At 47.6% G+C, this 21,829-nt stretch overlaps 1 protein-coding gene across 1 annotated transcript in view; it reads left to right on the forward strand.

Moving 5' to 3' along the window:
* bnc1 (basonuclin zinc finger protein 1) overlaps window positions 1-21,024 on the forward strand; it is a gene marked incomplete at its 5' end in the record, with an annotated part of 33,008 nt that extends 11,984 nt beyond the window's left edge. The window contains 5 exons of the mRNA XM_079997949.1: window positions 1,986-1,993; window positions 13,368-13,470; window positions 14,340-14,575; window positions 16,013-17,973; window positions 18,578-21,024. Of these exons, the coding sequence (XP_079854075.1) occupies window positions 1,986-1,993; window positions 13,368-13,470; window positions 14,340-14,575; window positions 16,013-17,973; window positions 18,578-19,367 (3,098 nt within the window). The 3' untranslated portion in view covers window positions 19,368-21,024. The remainder of the gene's footprint in view (window positions 1-1,985; window positions 1,994-13,367; window positions 13,471-14,339; window positions 14,576-16,012; window positions 17,974-18,577) is intronic.
* Window positions 21,025-21,829: the final 805 nt, after the last annotated feature.

The following is a 21,829-nucleotide window of genomic DNA, read 5'->3' on the forward strand; positions in this document are numbered from 1 at the left end:
TGTATTTATAGTCTCCACTAACACTCCGAGCTCTTCTATTAACATGTGGAGTGCACTCAGTGGCCGGCTCTGCTTTTCACTAATGCCGTTTTATATAAAACCGATTTCTTTTAAAGCACCGCTCCCTCCCACACACATGAACGCGCGCGCACACACACACACACACACACACACACACGCCCGCGGCCATGACCTCCCCCACACATGACACGCTGAAAGCTCTTTCTTTATTTTATTTTTTAAAACTACCTTAAGATTTTTTTATAATGTGAACTCAAATGAAATGTGCATGTAAAATGCCTCTGGAAAGTGTCATCAGTTGCCGCTCCACCCTTTGAAACCCAGTCGACGGAAGCCGACCCCAAGATCTTGGCCCCGCCCCCCAAATTCCGGGCCTCCCTACCTGATGGGTGGGGTCGGAGGTTGGCGCCGCCCACCCCCACTCCACTTGAGCTGGGCTGTTTGATGGACTGTTGAAGGATGTGATGTAATACTACTCGATATCGGGATTTAGATTTTGTTAATTATATTCCGTCGCGGACACTTTTGCTCAACTACGTTTATTTATATTTTTTTACTACACTCGAAAGATGTGCTTCAATTGTATTTATATGTAACATGTCAAACCAACAAACAATCAGAGACTGATCTATCAAACAGCTCATCAATGATCCAAAAGCCATATCCTTGTCAATTAATATATTTCAAACACTGTATATACTCTTTATACTATTTTGTTGTAAATTATGAGGATCTGCATGAGCATCATCTGCAGAAAGCTTGTTATACTTGGATTTATAGACTAATATCAGTGCACTGAATATGACAAATACTTAAACTTTAAATACTTTAAGCACATTTTAGAGCAAGTACTTATAAAGAAATATCAATGTGGTAATTTCACTTCTACTAGAGTCATTTTGTGTCTTTTACTAAAGTTAAAGTCCGAGTGCTGACACACACACACACATATACACACACACGCACGCACAACTGGAAAGGTATTTGTCGGGACCGCGGTGGGGACTTCTTGGTCCTCGCTGCTGAAACAAACCCGGGGAGCAAGCCCTCTGGCTCCGTCTCCTCCTCCGGCTTTCTGATCTCTGGACGCGTGATTTACAGCGACCCTGAGCGAGGGAGGGAGAGGAGGAGAGGTAGAGAGAGGGAGAGGGAGGGAGTGGTGAGGTCTGGTCTGAATAATGGCCGCTCTGACAGGTGAAGTCAGGGCCGTTTGGAGCGGTGGTCGGGGCCTGGTACGGAGAGAACAGGGAGGAACAGCTTTCTGATGCTATCCCTCTTTCTTTTTTCTCCCTTTGTTTTTTTGTTTTTTTTTACTGTCAGAGAGTAGTGAGGGGAGGCAGGCACACACACACACACACACACACACGCACACACACACACACACACACTCACACGCACACACACACACACACACACACATACACACACATCCACACACACACACACGCATTCACACGCACACAAACACACACGCACACAGACACACGCCGACTGTGGGCGCACACACACGCACACAAACACACACACTCACACACACACACACACACACATTCACACGTACACACAAACACACCGACTGTGGACACACACACACACACACACTCACACGCACACACGCACACACACACACACACACACACACATCCACACACACACACACACACACACACACACACACACACACACACACATTCACACACGTACACACACACACACACGCACACAAACACACACACGCACACAAACACACGCGCACACACACACATACACACACATACACACACACACATGCGCACACATACACACACAGTTAAAATTCATTCACCTGAACACACATGTGCACAGGCCAACTTGTCTTTCTTCCACACGTGCACACCCGTACGTGCACACCACTACATACACACCACGACATACACACCCACCTCAAACACATTTCTCTGTCTGTGTCGTGTGTTGGTGTGAAGGTTTGAAGGTTTGAAGGTTTGAAGGTTTGAAGGCGGCGACGCAACACTTAAAACCAGCAGCAGAACATAAAGACAGATTTATTATTTATTAATAATTGTTTAAAGTTGCATAGTTTCCAATTCAGAATGGGAATTGTTGATACAGATGTTTATGGTACATTTATTGGTATCTATCTATCTGCTGCGGTATAATATACATCCATAAAATATAACATGATACCCTGTGTGTATTTAAATTATAATAATGAATCAACATTACTAGAAGTGATCACCAATCTTATCAAAAACTGTTTACAGCGACTCGGAGTCAATAGAGCTTGACAACTGATACATAATCAATTTCACTCCATTACAGACACCAAACAAGCGTCTTACAACAAAACACGAAAGTAATCAGACATTAAGCAAAGCTGTGTTAATCAAATGTTGCTTTGTTCACACGTGGAGGTAGGTTAGACGTCTGCAATGGTGTAAAATTGACGCTGTTAACGCTCAGGTTATTGATCAGATTGGTGATCGCTTTTGCTGATCTGAGAATTCTGTTTATCGTTCCATCCCTCATTGCTACATTTGAACTCAGTAATCTGAAGGTGCGGTCAAGATGGTTTTCACCGCTGGTCACAAGTGGAAGTTAAAGAACCGAAATGAATAGTTTCAGTCACAGATGAAGCCGCTGTGGAATGAGATTCAAGACTCTTCATTGATCCCAGGATGGAAAATCCAGGATATAAATCCATAGATTGACGACACAAATGTGTGTGAATGAACCACAACAACCTTTCACCTCGACGACTGTCATGAGCGTTAGAACAGAACCTTTCCCCCGCTCCTCTGCTAAAGACCCCCGAGTCTGAGTCGGTGTGAACAGTTTTTGAATCAGGTTGATGATCGCGGACGGGGAAAACACGTTACTGGCGCAACCCTGGTTATTAATATTTAAATACACACTATGCTATAATGTTATATCTTACAGATGTATATTAGAATTATGACTGAAGTGTCAAGCGCTGCCAAAACTACTCAACCGCTCAAGTGCTCAAACAACATCCACCCCCACCTCCTTCTCCATATCCCCCCTCGGGGAGCGCTGCTGGTGCTGTGTGTGTGTGTGCGTGCATGCGTGCGTGTGTGTGTGTGTGTGTGCGTGTGCAAGCGTGTGTGTGTGCACATGTTTGTGTGTCCATGCGCGCGCGCATGTGTGTGTGTGTGTGCGCGCGTGTGCGAGTGTGTGCGCGTGCTTGTGTGTGTGGGGCGTGGGGGGCTAATGACAGACGTGTAAGTAGCAGCGTGACCTGCACGGCTGCTGCACATGGAGTTTATTTTCTGCGGTCGTAGCAGAAGCTGCTCCACAACCACGACCCCCCCCCCCCCACACACACACACACACCCCAAGACCCCACCCACCCACCACCTCCTCCTACGCTTCACCCTCCCTCCCCCACCACAGCCCCAGGGTGCAGAGATAGGTCCGCTGCTGCAGCCCTGGGAGCAGCAGACCTAATCCAGGCCAGGTCTGAGGCTGGCTTTGGTATGCATCCCCTAGGTACGGAGTAAATACATCTGCCTGGACGAGCCGGGGGGGGGGGGGGGGGGGGGAGGGAGAGGGAGAAGGGGGAAGGGGGGCGGTGTTGTTGGGGCTGTGTTACACGGCATGCCGGGATGTCTCTTATCCACATGTAACTCCATAACATGATTTTTTTTTTTTACCAATAAGAAGGAGAGCTTTGATCTCCCATTGTGAGTATTCTGGGCTTTAATACAACCCTCTGCACGGGCTGCGGGGCGAGCCTCTATCTGCGGCGCAGGATTTCACACAGACGCCCGCTTCTCCGCTCAACTTATTTGAAATGTTTTTACTTGAAACTGCCCCGATCCCCCCCCACCCCATTTCCACGTTTCCTCAAAGTGTTTCCTCCATCTGTCTGTCTGTCTGTCTGTCTCCCTCTCTATCTGTCGTTCGACTCAATTTAAAGGGTTTCATTAACAAACGGAAAACAAAAAACGAAGAATAAAGCGTCGACAAAAGTGTGTAAACATTGAACTTAACTGTCTCTCTCCCCGCTCCCCCCTCCCCCTCTCCGAGGCTCCCCAGGCAGAGCCGACCGGGTACCTGTTTGAACTTGCTGTGTAATTTGGGGATTAGCAGACGCCTCTTAATGGCTAAAATGATGAGAGAGCTTTCCCTTCGCCCTGGTGTGGACGGGGCGGGGCGGGGCAGGTGAAAAGCCAAAGGTAAACAACGACAAAGAACAACGGCGGAGGAATACAGGATGTCTTGAGGACCCGCAGACCGAACGGCGGCGGGAGATTCCGGGAATGGAGCTGGTTCTGGAAAAGAGTGAAACTGGCGATGGAGATGTGAAGGAATAACCTCCCTGCTCCCGTCACGTTATCACGCTTTAGCTCACGTCGTCGTGGCGGTTGCCGCTCTCTCACCACGGACCCGGCCACAGCAGTTTGGGACAAAGTGCTGTGGCCATGTGCGCTCCGGTACACTTCCGTTACGCTTCGTTGAAAAATGGATGCGATTTCTTTTGTTTGGTTCTTTGGTCATACATGTGAGCCCCCCCCCCACCCAGTCCCAAAGTAATGCTTAACACAGACACCGACACATTCCTGACTGCACAAGGCATAACTTGTTATGAAGGCTGTTCACAGGGCTGTGTTAAGGTGAGCATGCACGCAGGCACACACACACACCCACACACACACACACACACACACACGTACACACGCACACACACATACATACATACACACACACACACACACCAGCGCACAGGGCTGAGCGCCTCTCTGAGAGGGGCAGCATTGATTTAGGGCATTACTCAGGCTGAGAGGAGAGGAGAGAGAGAGAGAGGGAGACGGAGGGAAAAGCGTGAGTCTCTCCTGACTGCATTAGCGCTGCCTGCAGCCTTTGTGATTCCTTTTGATCAAATCTCTGTGAAAGATGAGTGTCATGCCCCCGTCCAGCCAGCTGTGAGGGGACTGCCCTGCGACCATGTGTGTGTGTGTGTGTGTATGTGGGTACACACGCATGCACACACACACACACACACTTTTGTACACGCATGCTTTGTATATAGATATCTATCTATCTATCCATCTATCCATCTATATATATTTGTGTGTGTGTGTGTGTGTGTATGTGTGTGTGCACGCGTGTGTGTGCACATTGAGAGAGTGCAGGCAGCTCCTGAGGTGAGAATGCCGAGTGGGAGGATCTCATTCCAATCCCCTGTGCCCAGTTTCAACACACACACACACACACACACACACACACACACACACAGAACATCTTGAGTAGTTTAGAGGCAGTCCAGCGCAACATTAGAGGAGTGAGCGAGAGTGAATGAGGAGAGAGGGATACAGACAGGGAGCGAGAAAGAGAGAGAGCGAGAGAGAGAGAGAGAGAGAGGGGAGGAGGAGGTGTGTGTTTCTAGGTTCAGTGTAAAGCTCAGGGAGTTCTGCTTGTAGTTTTTTTTTGTGGAGTGAGCGTTTTGTGCCGTGGCTCTTTGTGTGTGCATGAGAGAGAGTGAGGGAGAGAGAGAGAGAGGGGGAGCGAGGGAGCGTCCATGCGTTCTTGAAGGAGCTCAGTGTGTGATGGCTCTGTTGCGTTAGTTCTCGCGCCGACAGGAGAGTTGAGGCGGCTCTTTGTGGAACTCGCAGGGAATGGCAAACTACATGGTCTCCTAGGGAACCAGGACGGGCGACAATGGCCGAGGTAAGGGAGTGTGTCTGTCTGCCTGTCTGTCTGCTTGTCTGTCTGTCTGTCTCTCCGTCTGTCTGCCTGGTGTCTTTCTGGATTGACGCTCATTCAGTGGATCCACGTTCCATTTTGTTTGTTTTTGTTTTTCTCTAAATCCATTAGACACCTGACGCGATTGAATTTTTTTATTATTAATATTTAAGAAATTAAAAAAAAATTTCCTTAACAGATATTTTACTTCAGCTACAATTTATAATTTATACGACCATGAATGAGTCCCGGGAGTTTTTCCTCATGCTCGTTGTTCTTTTTTGGAAATAAGAAAGGGGGAAGACGTGTTTCTTTCTGACTTTCTGTCTCGCGGCGATCTCCTTCGCGTTCAGACGCTTTTACCGAAATCACCTCAGAATCGTGATCGCTAACTTAGGAATTTGGGGAGAAAAGCTTTTCGTGGGGAAACTCACAGCTTTTGTTCAGGGGGTTTTCTGCCGTGGATCCGTCCAGTGAAGCGCTGATGTAGCCTCGCTGGGCGTGGGGGGGGGATGTCCTCACACGCCTTCAAGGATCCAGAGAAAAGTCACGAAAAGTCTCTGACGCCTTGGCTTTAACTTTGTCCCGCTCTTCATCCGTTCGCTGGTGACTCATCACTTACTTTTACAGTCCGACTCTGGTCTTGATTGACCTGTGTGTGTGTGTGTGTGTGTGTGTGTGTGTGTGTGTGTGTGTGTGTGTGTGTGTGTGTGTGTGTGTGTGTGTGTGCTGGCTGCCGACCACAGCCCATTGGAATGTAATTTAAGAGCAGACTAATGTTTTGTTGCGGCCATAATGCAACAATTAGCCACAAGCAGTGTGTGTGGTGGAGCTGGTAGCAGCCGACACACCTCCCCCCCCCCCCCCCCCCCGTGTGTGTGTGTGTGTGTGTGTGTGTGTGTGTGTGTGTGTGTGTGGGTGTGTGTGTGTGTGTGTGTGTGTGTGTGTGTGTGTGTTTGTAAACAGTCCTAAACTGTGAAGGTTCTGCCGACACTGTTACATCGCCGCGGTTACGCCGCGTCCTAACGATGACCAAACACGCCGGGACGTCGGCGTCGGGACGAGGGGAATCCGTCGGAGGGGAAACGTCCTCATTAGAAACATCTTTCGGGGATTACATCTTTTTTTTAATATTTAAACAAAATGCGAAAGTAATTGCAGATCATTTTAAAATAACCTTCATTTGCAGTATGTGTTTTAATTTTTGCGTGGAAATCGATTTATTTAAAAACATCTGCATTAAATTAGAAACAAGTTATCCAGCATTTTAAGGTTTTGCTGAAGTAAATATGTGAGATTATTTTACCATTATACAAATATTGTGAAGTAAATCGAAATGTTATATTATGTTAAATTATATTGTATTATTGTATTAATCTGATCTCAATTATCTTGTATTAGTAGTGTAAAAACGATTTCAATTTCAGCAAAAACAATACAAAATTCAGGAAGGGGTAAAATGATTAAAATTGACATAAATTCACGGAAAAATTTAAAGCTAATTTTACACAATTCCACAAAAAGCTTTTTACATATATTTTTTTCCCCAGTTTTTGAGAAATTAATGCAGCTGTGGTTTAATCAACAGAAACAATATCAACATTCTGCTGATATTCAATAATAAATAAAGTGAAACTGATTTATTTGTTTATGTGCGCAAACGTGCATGTGACTGCACACACACACACACACACACACACACACACACACACACACACACACACACACACACACACACACACACACACAGGTTGCATTGGTGTGTTTGCAGCTGAACTGCAGTGAAGGGCTCTCCAACACTGTTCATTAAAACATGTCGCCTCTTTATCTTCACTATTTTCTATCTCTCCTTCAATCTCTGGTTTCCCTCTTTCCACCACCATCTCTCTCTCTCTCTATCTCTCTCTCTCTTTCAAGGTGTGAGTGTCTCACTCTGTTTCTCACAGAGCTGCGAGGGCCTCGGGGTGCAACAGCACTCAGCAATAGGGCCAATGTGTGTGTGCATGTGTGTGTGTGTAAGAGTGTGTTTGGATGTATGTGTGTATGTGTGTGTGTGTGTGTGTGTGTGTGTGTGTGTGTGTGTGTGTGTGCGTGTGTGTGTGTGCCTGTGTGTGCGTGTGTGTGTGTGTCTGTATTGGGTCTCCCCAAACTCGTCAGTTTCATTAGATTCATGAAGCTCATCCTCGGGGAGGGGGGCTTCATGGACCCCCCCAGCCCTCCCCTAACCCACCACCACCTCCAGGGTGTCCTGGGGCCCAATCCACCCCCTCACACTCCCTTAGCCCAAACCCAGACCCCCACTCCCATCCCACCCCAACTCCACGCTGCCACCAAAAGGCTTGTGAGGATTTGTCAGCCAGATGTGACAGGGTTGTCGAAAGAGAGAGAGAGAGAGAGAGAGAGAGGGATCTGATATTAATCAGAGCGTAGCTGGAAGCCAAAACCTCTCCCTCTCTCTCTCTCTCTCTCTCTCTCTCTCTCTCTCAGATGGGTGTACTAACATGTTCCTCTCCCTCCCACACACACACACACACACACACACACACACACTGCGCCGGTCACATTCAAACGCCGTGAAGCCAAACACCAAAGTTCTTCAAAGAGCTTCTTTTTTTCCCCGGTTGTTTTTTTCGTCACCTTTTTGTCTTTCATGTGTTTCTTAGAAGGCTAACCGTTTTCTCCCCTCCTTTTTTCATGGATATTCAGGTAAAGATTTACTTTTTATTGTCCTTTTTTTCTGAGTGTTAGCTGCAGCACTGTGATGGGGTGGATGTCCCTCTGTGTGTGTGTGTGTGTGTGTGTGTGTGTGCACACTGTGACTGACTGCTGGATAGTACGGAATAATGACTTCTTCATGGTGTCTTAGGGCTGTATGGTGTGTTAATAGGCTCAAACGCAGCCTGTCACTACTTGCAGCGGGTTCGACTCCCTCTCTCCCTGCTCGCTGTTAAAGAATTCATTTGAACCTGCTCTGTGTGCTCCGCGCGAAAGCCCATAATACCGACTCTGTTTATTGTTAAGTTAAACAGCGGCCGGTGGCTCTCAGACCCTTGGGAAGTCGACAAACTGTGATTAATGCGTGTGTTGGTCTTTTAAACATGTCTCCAGTAAAGCGGGAGGGTGAGCGTTGTGTGATTTCTTCCGTTCTGGGGAAAACCATTAAATCATAACGTCAGAAGTGGATCGTGCGGCTTATGCGGGCGACTCCGCTCTCAGAACTTCGCTTCAACTACCGCTTGTCGTCAATTAACTTTTTACGACCCCAGCTGTCATTTACACATTTCAGACTGAGGCGTGATTTATCGGACGGCGCTCGGTCCGACGAGCGCGAAACAGTCCCGGTGTGCACGTTTGACCTGTTCCGAGCTCGGTCTGAACCCGGCGAGGCGTCAGATTCTGTTATTTTTGGGGGGGTTTCCTTCGTCTCCGTCTCCTCAGCGCGACCGGGATCTCTGCTTCTCTTACGAGGAATTTTCCGGGCGTTCCCAGTTCCCGGTACCGCCGAGCGTTGCCCGGGTTCTCTTCGGTCAGATAAACAATTCATTTTCTTAAGAATTTAGTGCAGATAACTATTCCAGGGCGGTTGCTTTATTTTTGCCTACACAGTAAAAAAAAAAAAAAAACAACAACCTTTTGCACAACTGATGCTTGAATCATTTTTTTATTTAAATCAAAAATGATCAACCGTCATCTCATTCAATTGCTGTTGTTTTAAAACTTAATTATTTGTGAGTATTTTTTTCTTCAAAAAGCAATTTAGTACACAATATATTTTTTCTCAAGTCAAGACATTTGTTTCATGGATGTAGTATTATATTAAAATGTACTTAACCTCACCTTTGAGTTGCTTGGCTCTTCAACTCTTCAAAATCTGGAAATAAATGTATTTTAAACTTGGTTTAAAAGCCAATATTACATTTAAAATGACAATATCACCTCAACTAAATCTGAAAGGGAAAAATGTTTTACAGCTACAATTCTTAAATAACTTGTTTTTTAAATATCTGGTTCCAGTATATTTTTCTTTTGTTCATTTATGTTCCTCTCAAAGTTAAAGTCCATTCTCAGTAATTAATTATAGTAGTAATTATTATAAAGACTTATTGTCTTGATTCCACCTTGATTACACCTTTCGGCAGAACATATTTTTTACTTTTGTTTTTTTATGAATGCTATGCTATGAATGAATGCTATGAATTACCTAAAAATAATATCTTATCTTATTAACCAAACATGCCTCGGTAAACGTCTCCCTCGGTCACATCGCGGCAGGTTCTGTTTCGGCCGCCGCCTCTTTCCGCTCGTTCCCATTGAGCCGTCCATCAGTGCCGGCCTGATGCTAATCGAAGGCTTTTCCAGCGGAGTGGAGGGCGACGAGGCCCCGTGTCCGTCCCAGACGCTCCGTGTCACAGCAGCTGCTTCATTCAGGGCTCTTTATTTATTTATTTTTTAAGCAGCTATGGACGTTACGGAGCTGAAGCAGGATTTATTCTCAGAGCCAAAAGGAAATTTCAAGTTATTTTTTGGTCAAGGACGAACTGAAACTGGAAAGAAGAGCGTGACATAATCCATAATCTCCACATAACCGAGACACTGGGTAATTCTACTTCCTTGACAAAGGTTTATTTGTGGAAACATACACAGATGTCTTTGTGTATTCTAAAGATCATTTCTATTTTTATAATGTAGTTAAAGATGCAGCGGTTGAAAATGCATGGATTTTGAGGAGGTTAAACAAAGCATAAATCAAATGTGATCACTTTGTGCCAAGAGTGTATATGAATATATATGTAGATATATGATACGTATAAATGGTATACGGATTATGGTACATTAAAAAAAATATATATATATATATTCTTAGTGATTAGTTGTGTTAAAATGTACTTTTAGTGTAAATAAAACACGACAATGACAAGAAACGTCTCTTTATACAGTTTATGTTCAGTCTGGAAAGGCTTTATCGTCCCTGGATACACACACACACACACACACACACACACACACACACACACACACACACACACACACACACACACACACACACACACACACACACTCCAGGTGTCTGTTATCACTGTTTTGGGGATGTCATGGTACTCTTCCGCTCTATCCCTTTCCTCCCCTTCCTCTATTTCCTCCCCTGCTTCACCTCTGTCCTAATCTTACCTGCCTCCATTTGTCCCCCACGCCTCCATCACCCCCTCCGGGCCTTCGTCACCCTTACTCCCTTCCTCCCCTTTCCCTGCAGCCCGGGCAACTTGCTTCTTTGCCCAAAAGGCGCCGCAGCCCAACTCATGGGGGTCACGTGGAACCGGGTGAACGGCAGCGAGCCTCAGAGAGAGAGACAGAGAGAGAGAGACAGACAGAGAGATTCACCGCTCTGTTGTGATCTGTCAGTGTTGGCAGCGGCGGTAGGCGCTTTGGAAATACTTTGTGTTTCTTTTAATATCACATCACTTTTTCCTCTTAATTGAGAACGGAGTTAACTGCAGGGAAAGACAAAAAGAACAGGGTGTGAAATGATTCATCTCACGTGTTCTGCGTTCAAAAGCATATGCACGACACAAAGGCCGTCAATTAGCGCCAAGTAATGTATTCAACGCTATACGCGTATGTGTGTGTGTGTGTGTGTGTGTGTGTGTGGAAAGGTGATGCGGGCCCTCTATAATACATCATTTATAAAATGAAGGCAGCGTTGCATTTGCCGCGGCCTCAGAGTCTGACCTGCAGAATCATTCTGTGCAATTAGTCTCCTTGTCATGGACTTCATTGATGCTTTCAAACAGCCACTGCTTTGTTGTGACAACAGTAAAGAGATGAAGAGAGGGAGAGAGGGAGGAGGAGAGAGAGGGAGGGAGGGAGAGATGGAGGAGAGAGAGAGGGAGGAGGAGAGAGAGAGAGAGAGAGAGAGAGAGAGAGAGAGAGAGAGAGAGAGAGAGCGATAAAGAGAGGGTGGGATGGAGGAGAGAGGCAGGAGGAGACCCTGGGTCATGGTCAGCATGGTCTTCCCTGTTGGTGCCATGACAACCTCTCTCTCTCTCTTTCGCTCTCTCTCTCTCTCTTGCTCTCTCATTCTCTCTCTCCCCTTCTTCATCTTCCTCTTCTAAGAAACTCATCAAATGAGCAGCTAATTAAGATAAACCACCAGTGGCATGAGAAAGTGAGCCTGTTTTTACATGTGTGTATTGTGTTTGTGTGTGTTTATGCAGGTGTGTATGTGTGTGTGTGTGTGTGTGTGTGTGTGTGTCTGTGTGTACTCTACAAGCTGGTTAGTGTCCAGAGCCCCTGATTAAGATGTATATTAGAGAGAACAGCAGCTGGAGTGTGTGTGTGTGTGTGTGTGTGTGTGTGTGTGTGTGTGTGTGTGTGTGTGTGTGTAGAGCTAATTGGGCCACTGTGCTGTAATGATGGTGTTGCGTCGCTGAAACAGGCTTTTATGTGCCGCTGGTAACTGCAGGAGGTCAGATGGTCGCATGGAGGTAACGACAGAGTGAGGGACACACACACACACACACACACACACACACACGCACACGCACACGCACACACACACACACACACACACACACACACACACACACACACAGCGGGGTTCGGCCAGGTGTCCACCCCCCGGTCTGTCCAGCGGTAATGATGGGGGAGGTCAACACTAGGTGAAGTGATGCTGTTCCCCCAGATCTCAAGGACGAGCCCTGCCTGCAGCGCTTCAGCGAGGCAACGACTAAATGAGAGGGAGGTTCACCCCTCCACCTTCCACCCTCCACCCTCCCCACAGCTCCGGGTTCCACGCAAACCGCTAAGCGCTAAGCATGCCGCTCGTGTACGCCGGCGCCCCCGCGGCTCATGCATTATAGATGCGGAGGGAGCGCAGCGCTGTGAGGCGGCTGTGAGGCGCTGTAGTGCGCAGCGCTAACAACGCCCGCTTTGATCAGGAATCTGATGACGCTTCTCCCCCGGTTCGTGGTGTGTAAACGGGCGGGGCGGGGGATGATGTTGGGGGGTGGCTGGGGTTGTTGGGGTGGCTATTTGGTCGAGGCCCAAGAGAGGCGACGACACCACGCGCGGTGGTTTTAACGTGTGTCAGCGGATTTCTTAGGGCTCCGCAATAAGAACACCACGTTACAGAGAAAAAGACACACACACACACACACACACACACACACACACACACACACACACACACACACACACACACACACACACACACGCACACACTGTCAAACTGTTGTTTTTCTCTTTGTCTTATTGCGTATGCGTTCGATAGAAGCTCATTGGACGGGAGACCGGGGTCACATGACCTCTGTGTGATCAAATTGATCTGATTGGTTCTGAGGGAGCATTGTGATCTTAGTTTTCAGAACTCTAGTAAAAAACACACACACACACACACACACACACACACACACACACCACGCACTATCGCCCTTTCAGGGGAAACCAAACCAAAATAACACACTCCAAGAAGAAAATGACTGAAGCAATGAGACACACTCTCTCTCCATCTCTCTTCCTCTGTCTCCCTCCCGCCATCATTCTCTCCATCAGGGGTCATTTTAATGTCCCTTGTCTGTTATTCTGCAAATTATGTGAACGTACAGTATTGCACTCAAACCGCATCTCCGTTACGTTGCATTTTTCAGGCTATCTGCTGCACTTTGGTCAACTGTAATTGCGACAGCTTCAAACCAGGGAAGCTGAAGAGGCGACAGTGTGAGAACTGCAAGCACGGCTGGGTGGCGCATGGTGAGAGCACGTTGTGAAACTGCAAAACACTTTGATGTGATCTTATACTGAGAATTCTGTCTTAGGGCTCTACTGGGCTAGACATCATATGACTGAACCAGTTCCACTATCCGCCACTGTCCATTTACTGTCCCCTTTACATAAATCTAGATCATTTTCCCTCCTCTCTTTTCAGATTCTTTATCTTTTTTTATCTTTTCATTATTTTCTTATTCATGAAAACAGTATGAATTTACCTGGAAAACTGTGTCAGTGTTGGCCAAAACTCACATTGATTGACATTAAGAACCTTCTACAGTACAAGAGAAAATTGGAGTTTGAAATGTAGAACTTTATAGTCCCTCTTTCCAGGCGTGGTTAATATTCTGCTCAAAAGAAGGAAGAACAGATTTGATCACCGCGTTTAAATTAATTTGAATGAATTGTAGTTTCAAGATACAGTAATGTATGTCTACCAAAGTGAATGACAGTTGACTTCATAGTTGCATGTTTTTTCACGCCTTTTAGACATTCATTGCTATGAATGGCATAATATGCCATTACTCAATCAATTAATTATATTAAGGCCTTTAGTGAGAAAGCACACACCAATATGGGCCTCTTAAAAGCAAGAAACACCATAACTACTGAACAAGAACAGCTGTTAAAATAATAAAAAAGGCATTTCACGGCAGGTTGTACTTTACCTAAACAGCAAAGGAGTGAGTATTTTCACTCAACAAGGGAAAGCACAATACAATGAAATGTAGTGGAATCTCCCAAAAATGTCCTCTACTAACACGTCTAACGTGCTGATTTCTCTGGGTTAATGTGTGTGTGTGTGTGTGTGTGTGCGTGCGTGTGTGCATGTGTGTGTGTGTGTGCTGCAGCTCTCAGCAAGCTGAAGGTGCACCATGTGTACCAGTGCAGCCAGGTGGAGATTGTGCACTCCAACGTGGTGTTCGACATCTGCAGCTTGATGCTGTACGGGACGCAGGCCATCCCCGTGCGCCTCAAGATCCTGCTGGACCGACTCTTCTCCGTCCTCAAGCAGGAAGAGGTGATCCAGATCCTAAACGCCCTGGACTGGACGCTGCAGGACTACATACGAGGATACGTGCTGCAGGTAAAAGAAAAAGACAAAAATAAAAATATAGGTTTTGTGAGTTCTTGTCCTCTGTTGGAGTGAATTTGGGCTTTGAGGATACACCGTTAACTATAGTGTGTGAGAGTGTGTGTAGGGGATGGTTTGTATTTGTTCCCAAAGAGAGAAAAGTGACTTTAGAAAGGTGGGGAGAGCACATCTAAGGAGAGGAGAAAGAGAATATGGAAGTGGTGATGAGAGGAGAGGGGTGAGGAGGAAGGGAGAAGAGATGAGAGGAAAGGAGCGGAGGAGAGATGAGCAGGAGATTTGAGGTGAAAGGAAAGGAAAGGAAGAGAGGAGAGTCGAGGGGAGACGAGGGGGGCCAGAGATGAGGTGACGATGGGGACGCTAGGAGAGGGGTAGAAAGGAGAGGAAAGGAGGCGAGAGAAGCGGTGCTGAGCTGTGGTATGGTGGAGCCAAGGCCGTGCAGGTCTCGAGGTGCAGCTCTGAACCTCCTGCTCGCTCCAGGCCTGTTCTGCCAACTCCAGCTCCAGCGCAGGTCTCCAAACAGCTCTGGGTACATTTGTAAATATTATTTCTTTGCTTCGGAGTCGGAGCCAAGCAGGCCAGCCAGCCAGGAGGCCGCTGGCACCAGCACCGTCTCCGAGCTCCTCTGTTCGATTAGTACTCCATCAAGTATTCAGGCCGGGCTGCGTTAAATTCATGTTAGCTTGTCTAATGGCAAACGTGGAGGCAGAATCCTCGACAGGCGCCCCAACGAATGCTCTGTGATGAAATATTAATCATGGTTACGGCATGAAACCACTCCTCAGTTTCAAAGACGCCCGACTCACATGTGATTACCGCTGGGCTGGGGAAGAGGACCCACTTGATCAATGTGAGCGCCCTCTGATCTCCCACACCCCGACTGTAGGGCATGTGTGTGTGGGTGGGTGTGCATGTGCACGCGTGTGTGAGCGTGCGGTACCAAATTTGTATACATATGCGCTACAACAATTTTTTTCCCCTCCTCAACTGCTCTGGTGTGTGTGTGCCAGAACATACAGGGTTTTTTGCCCTGAGCGTGGTGTGTGTATGTGCGCGCACACGTGGTCTTGGCGTGTATTTCTGCTGGTGGACTGTGGGTAAACCCACATGAGTTAAATGAAGAGAAATGACCTGCAAGATGAAAAGCAGAGTGTCTGTGTAATGAGGCTTCCCTGCCTGCTTGTATTAACTCCACACCTGATTCCTTTATTTAGCAGCGCTGTCAGTCTGCCTTATAGCCCCATCAGCCGCCCCACTCTGTGAATATGTATGAGCAACCCAGCAGACACTTATAATGCTAATGATGAAATCGCTCTCCCCATTACCCTCCCTTTCCCGTTCCTTCCCAATCTACTTCACCACCCCCCCGCCCCCCCACGCAACACTTTTTTTAAATTTTGCCTATCCTCACTTCAACCTCCCCCCGTGCAGGATGTGGCTGGGAAGGTTCTGGACCGCTGGGCCATCATGACATTCGAGGAAGAGATCGCCACCCTGCAGCAGTTCCTGCGCTTCGGCGAGACCAAGTCCATTGTGGAGCTGATGGCGTTGCAGGACAAGGAGGGCCAAGCGGTGCTGGTGCCCAGCACGCGCACCAACTCCGATATCCGCGCCTTCATCGAGCGCAGTGCCCCACGAGTCGCCCCAGAGAAGCCGGGCGGCAACAACGTGCACCACTTTGAGAACTTCATTAATAGCATGGCCTTCATGCTGCCCTTCCAGCTGCTGGGCTCAGTGCCCGCTCCGCTCCTAGGCTCACCACCTGGGTCGCTGCAGCAGCACCGGCAGCACCAGCCGGGACATGGTGGAGTGGATCAGCAGCAGAGCCAGAGACGAGACGACCACGGGAGGGACAGCACCCTCCCTCTGCCCCAGCCCCCAATGGAGGGCAGCTTGCTGGGGTCCAGTTCCGCCTCTTTCACCTCAGACCTGGACCGTGGAACAGAAAACCCCATGGACTGCATATCTGCTGCGACCACCAAGATGGAGGCCGATGATTTTCCCACCAGCGACAACTACTCTGACGGGCCCTCCACGCCCTGCACGCCTTCCATAAGCTCTGAGGTCATGCAGATGTCCCCTGAAAGCAAGCTGCGCTCCATAGAGCGGAGCGGTGGAGCATTGGGATGTGCAGGGGCGGGGGGATCCCTGAAGAAGGGGCGCGTCTTCTGTAGTGCCTGTGAAAAGACTTTCTATGACAAGGGGACGCTGAAGATCCACTACAACGCAGTGCACCTGAAGATCAAACACAAGTGCACCATCGAGGGCTGCAACATGGTGTTCAGCTCGCTCCGCAGCCGCAACCGGCACAGCGCCAACCCGAACCCGCGCCTGCACATGCCCATGAACCGCAACAATCGGGACAAGGACCTGCGTGGTAGCCTGTCTGCCGACGAAGGCTCAGAGGGGGAGAAGAGGTCCGAGTATTCCACCTCCATGCCCGTTTCCTCTGTCGAGAGCCACAAGTCGGTGCCCAGCTACATGGTAAGCCACGTGGACAGCGGCTCCAAGCACCACAGCAGCTCCTTTCCAAGCATGGGCCAAAGCGGGATCCTCTTCCCCAACCTGAAGACGGTGCAGCCAGTCCTGCCTTTCTACCGCAGCCTGGTTACCCCAGCGGAGCTGGCCAACACCCCCGGAACGCTCCCCTCTCTCCCCCTGCTCTCCTCCTCAGTTCCCCTCAAACCCACCATGGGGCCGGTACCCTGCATGGCAGACCCGATACCAAAGAAGAAGTCTCGAAAGTCCAGCATGCCAATTAAGATAGAGAAGGAGGCAGTGGAGAGAGACGATGGGATTGACAAGGGCAGCAGCTCCGAGGATGAGTCCACTCTGCACGGCAGGGAGTGGGAAGAGATGGATGGCGGAAGAGGAGCAGCACAGGCCACAGGAGAGCAAGAGAAGAGGAACAGGGAGGAGAACGCCGAACGCCTTTTCACCCGAAGCCAGGGCGGAGGACAGGAGGGGGAGTTAGAAGAGGAGAGGTGGAGGCAGGAGGAAGGGGTCATCAGCTGCACCTCCTCTCCTTTCGACAGCAAGCTGAAAGAGAGTGAATCGCGGGAGGATGCCGAGTGCCTCTGCTTGATGCGTCAGGACGACAAGCTGCGTGACTCCGAATGGGGGGAGGGAGAGCGGCGGGTGACGAACGGGGGAGTGTTCCAGCTCCCTGAGCGTGAGAAGGACGAGCCCAGGGCGGACGACTACGGCGACTCGGGGTTGTCTCAGCTGGAGTCCGACTCAGACATGCTGCACCACTGCGAGCTGTGCAGCAAGACCTTTAAAAACCCCTACAGCGTCAAGATGCACTACCGCAACGTCCACCTGAAGGAGATGCACATGTGCACTGTGGACGGCTGCAACGCTGCCTTCCCCTCCCGCAGGAGTCGTGACAGGTGAGAGGCAGTAAAAAAACAAACAACATTTTAAACAAAATTTTGAACATGACTGACACATTCTTAGAGGCACCTGTATTTTATCATTTTAAATAGGCTTCAGTAAGCAGGTTAAAGGCCACCTCCAGTATTCTTTTAATTTTTGAGTATTTCTGTTAAACTCCCTGCTGCAATACACCGGAATACATTTGGACAAATTACAGATTTCCATGACAAAAGTTCAAGATTTTAAGCTCTTGTTAAAATGGTCTTGGCACAAAGTGAGCAGCTGACACACACTGTGATAAACCCATTTCTTCATTCTCCCTCTTTTTTGAAGACAAGTATATTGAGTCAGAAATTTGTCTGGAAAAATCCTTCACTTTAAAACTATTGTTAGGGTGGTCATTACGTTCCCTTTGACTCAGCACTGGTGTGGCTTGAAATCTCATCTTTTAATAACCGAACAGATCCCCAGTTTCCATTTGGAGTACATTTTAGTTGAAAATAAATGTACATGTAGAGCTTGAAATTTCCACGGATGGATACAAAGTGGCCGAATTTTAACTTATTTAGTGGAGTACATTAAATATGACATTTGATGCGGGATCTTTTCTGTCCGCAGACACAGTGCAAATTTGAACCTGCATCACAAGTTGCTGACCAAAGACACATTCGGGTCGGGACACGGCCTCTACTCGCCCTGCAGGGAGAGGGACACGGTTGGGCTGGACTTCTGCCAGGAGCAGAGGGACCTGCTCCTCAGGGAACGAGAGCAGAGGGACGCCACCAGCCAGGCCTCCGTCATCTTCAGAGGACACAACCGCATGGGGCTGGTGTTTCCCATGAGCAAGAAGGCTGACGCAGCGGCGCGCTCCGAGGCCACGCCCTCAGAAGACACGGAGGAAGTAGAGGAGGGAGGAGGCGAGGACGGGGCGGTCCTGGATCTTAGCACTTCGGCCCCGGTCCCCCTCCGCGGCGGGGGGAGCGCCCGCTCCTCCTGGGACTCGGATGGCAGCGAGGAAGGGGAGGGTCTAGAGGAGGGCGCCCTGCCCATGGGGGACAGTGACGAGAGCTGCGACGGAATGGGCGGGGTGAGGCTGGGTGGCGAGGAGCTGGAGCTGGAGCCAGGGGCAGACAGGGGCCTCAGCTGTGTGGGAACGGGACACGGGGGGCTACCGGCGGGAGGAGGAGGGTCTCCCATCACGTGCCACGTTTGTCAAAAGGTCTACAGCAACAAGGGCACATTCAGGGCGCACTACAAGACTGTCCACCTGCGGCTGCTCCATAAATGCAAGGTCCCGGGCTGCGACACCTCCTTCTCCTCAGTGAGGAGCAGGAACCGACACAGCCAGAACCCCAACCTCCACAGGAACCTGGTAGTCGGCTCAGGGAGCACTCTGGGCCACGAGTAATTGGACAGTTACAGAGTAGGACAGAGTAGCTGATATGCCAACACGACTGATTCCTTCACTGTACCTGTCTTGATGGCGTTTTCCTCTGTGTGTGTATATCTGTGTGTATGTGTGTGTGGGTGTGTGTGTGTGTGTATGTGTGTGTGAGAGAGAGTATGTGAGTGTGGAGGGGGGCTGAACACAGTCTTTCCATTTAGCACTTTTTAAGGAGACAATTCCATACTGTTGTCTTTGTTAGGAAAGGGGCGTTTGAATAGATGACTTTTGAATTTTGGCAATAACAAGCTCATTTGTTGTGCCAGATTTAACCACTTTATGAGCAGATAATACAGGTTGTATACCCCCATTTTCAGATCACTTCAAATGAAGAAACATTACTAAGATTTCCCCTGGTGTTGCAATTCAGTGTTTAAACAATTGTCTTTCCTGAAAAACAATCTGCAACATTTAAAAAATATTACTCTTCTAGCCTATACAATCAAAATGTTATTTTCAATGCAGTAACAACTTATTTTCTTAATCACATTACAGCGCAATTTAGACCTCAAGTTCCACTCGGACAATCTGCAATCTGTTTTTACACAATGGTCCAACTTTATCAGGCTAAATTCAACTTTTTAAAATGATTGTTGGTGTTCCTGGTATCAGCTGTCCACGTTGACCCTGTGAATGATGCACAATAAGCAGCAGTGGAGTTCAGACATTTTCCTCCGTGTAGAGCAGGCTCTTTAGCAGAAAGAAACGTCTTTGTTGAGAAGCTATAGTGTTGTAAACGTTATAAAAATTTAAAAAAAAAAGCTATTGTTTGGTGTTGTACAATCTGATTTGTGTGGTTCAGTTCCTCCCTCGTCTTTGCTGTTGCATTCTGCTAATCTTGACCAAAGATTTATTTTCTCATTTCGAACCCCCTCCCCCACGCTGTTTGAGGGGTTATGCAGTATTACAAAGGGCGACCTCCCAGCCTCTTCATCATATTCATGACAAGATTAACAGCAGTATTCCGCCGTGGGTTCCGTTTTCAAACAGAACATTTGACTGATACGAGGAAAAAAGAAAGCATATTTCTGTAGTCATTTTTCAAATCTTTATTTGTTAAGAAATTGCTCAAGGAATTAGACTTGATTAAAGGTGTGGTTCTCCAGCATAAAGAGGCAGCATCTGGAGACGGATACCACTGTACTGTGAATGAGTCAAACACTGAGGAAAACAAGAAAAAATAAGTAGTAATAATAATAATAATAATAATAATAATGAAAATAATCTTTCTCTAAAATAAAAATACAGCAATTTGTACTGACAGCCCCACATGTGAGCACACCCTCAGAAGCAACTGGTATATAAAATGTTTATTGAATTGTATATTCTGTGAATAGAGTAATTTGTTATTTGAAAGAAACCAAAAAAAATATACTGTATAAAACAGCCTCGTTTTATCACTCACATTTCACATACTTAAGAGTTGTATTTCATCTGTTGGCTTGTGTTTGGTTCCAAGCACAGCACATTGTCATGTACGAGATTATTTCACAATGTTGTAACGGTCCAGTTTTGAACGGTATTCTGAATTCTTTTTTTTTTCCCATTCTGTATTTAATTACATTGATCTAGATTTCAGGCCCATTTGTTTGTTGAATTGTTTGAATTTATAAAAGTAAATAGGGCAAAAACTGACATGTTGATATGTGCTCATGTTGCTGTTGATTCAATGTTACAGTATTCATTTTAATAAAAAGCCATACCTGTTTGCAAGACTCACCTTCACTATTATTTAAAGCTGAAGAACAGTTCTGTCATGAACCAAAATAAAACACGTCTTTGTCGGGCGTCATTATCACGACTAAGAAATCAGAAGCATTCAGAGCCAATAACTGCACGATTCTTAGGGCTGGGTTAAATATAATCGTAACTCCGATACAAATTACTTATATTGTTTTAATTTTTGAATCAATGTGAAAATTGTAATATTGATACTTTGAGAGTCGGGTGGCAATGTTTCACCTAAATACCACTATGGTCCTAAATTGATATAAATATTTATGAATAAAATGCCTTTGAATTGAAATCGAATCGTGCCTTTCAGCCCCCCACACCCAGCCCTAACTGTTTGAGTCTCCGGTTATTCACAGGACAAGTCAGGAATAAACTCGGAGTGCCTTAACGCAAGTGATGCGTAACCACGCCAACGCCAGTCCAGAATGAGAGAAGTCACCTCGAGTGTGATGTGTTCAAGTCGACCCGACCTCCTCTCCGCTGTGATGGAGGCATCCTCCCCCGGAGGCCTGGAAACGCTCCGTGCAAGGCGGAGAGGCCCCTGATGGGCACGATCCGAAACACAGCCGAGCCGGTGGGAGGGACGCGCTGCGTGTGGAGCCTCTGAGGGGATGATGAGACCAGGATGGTCCTGAATTGTGGTCGGGTCAGGACGCAGCTTGATCCATTTCGGTTCCGCTGGCCTGCCAGGA

Source organism: Zeus faber, assembly GCF_960531495.2.
Source record: "Zeus faber genome assembly, chromosome: 3".
Taxonomy (NCBI): domain Eukaryota; kingdom Metazoa; phylum Chordata; class Actinopteri; order Zeiformes; family Zeidae; genus Zeus; species Zeus faber.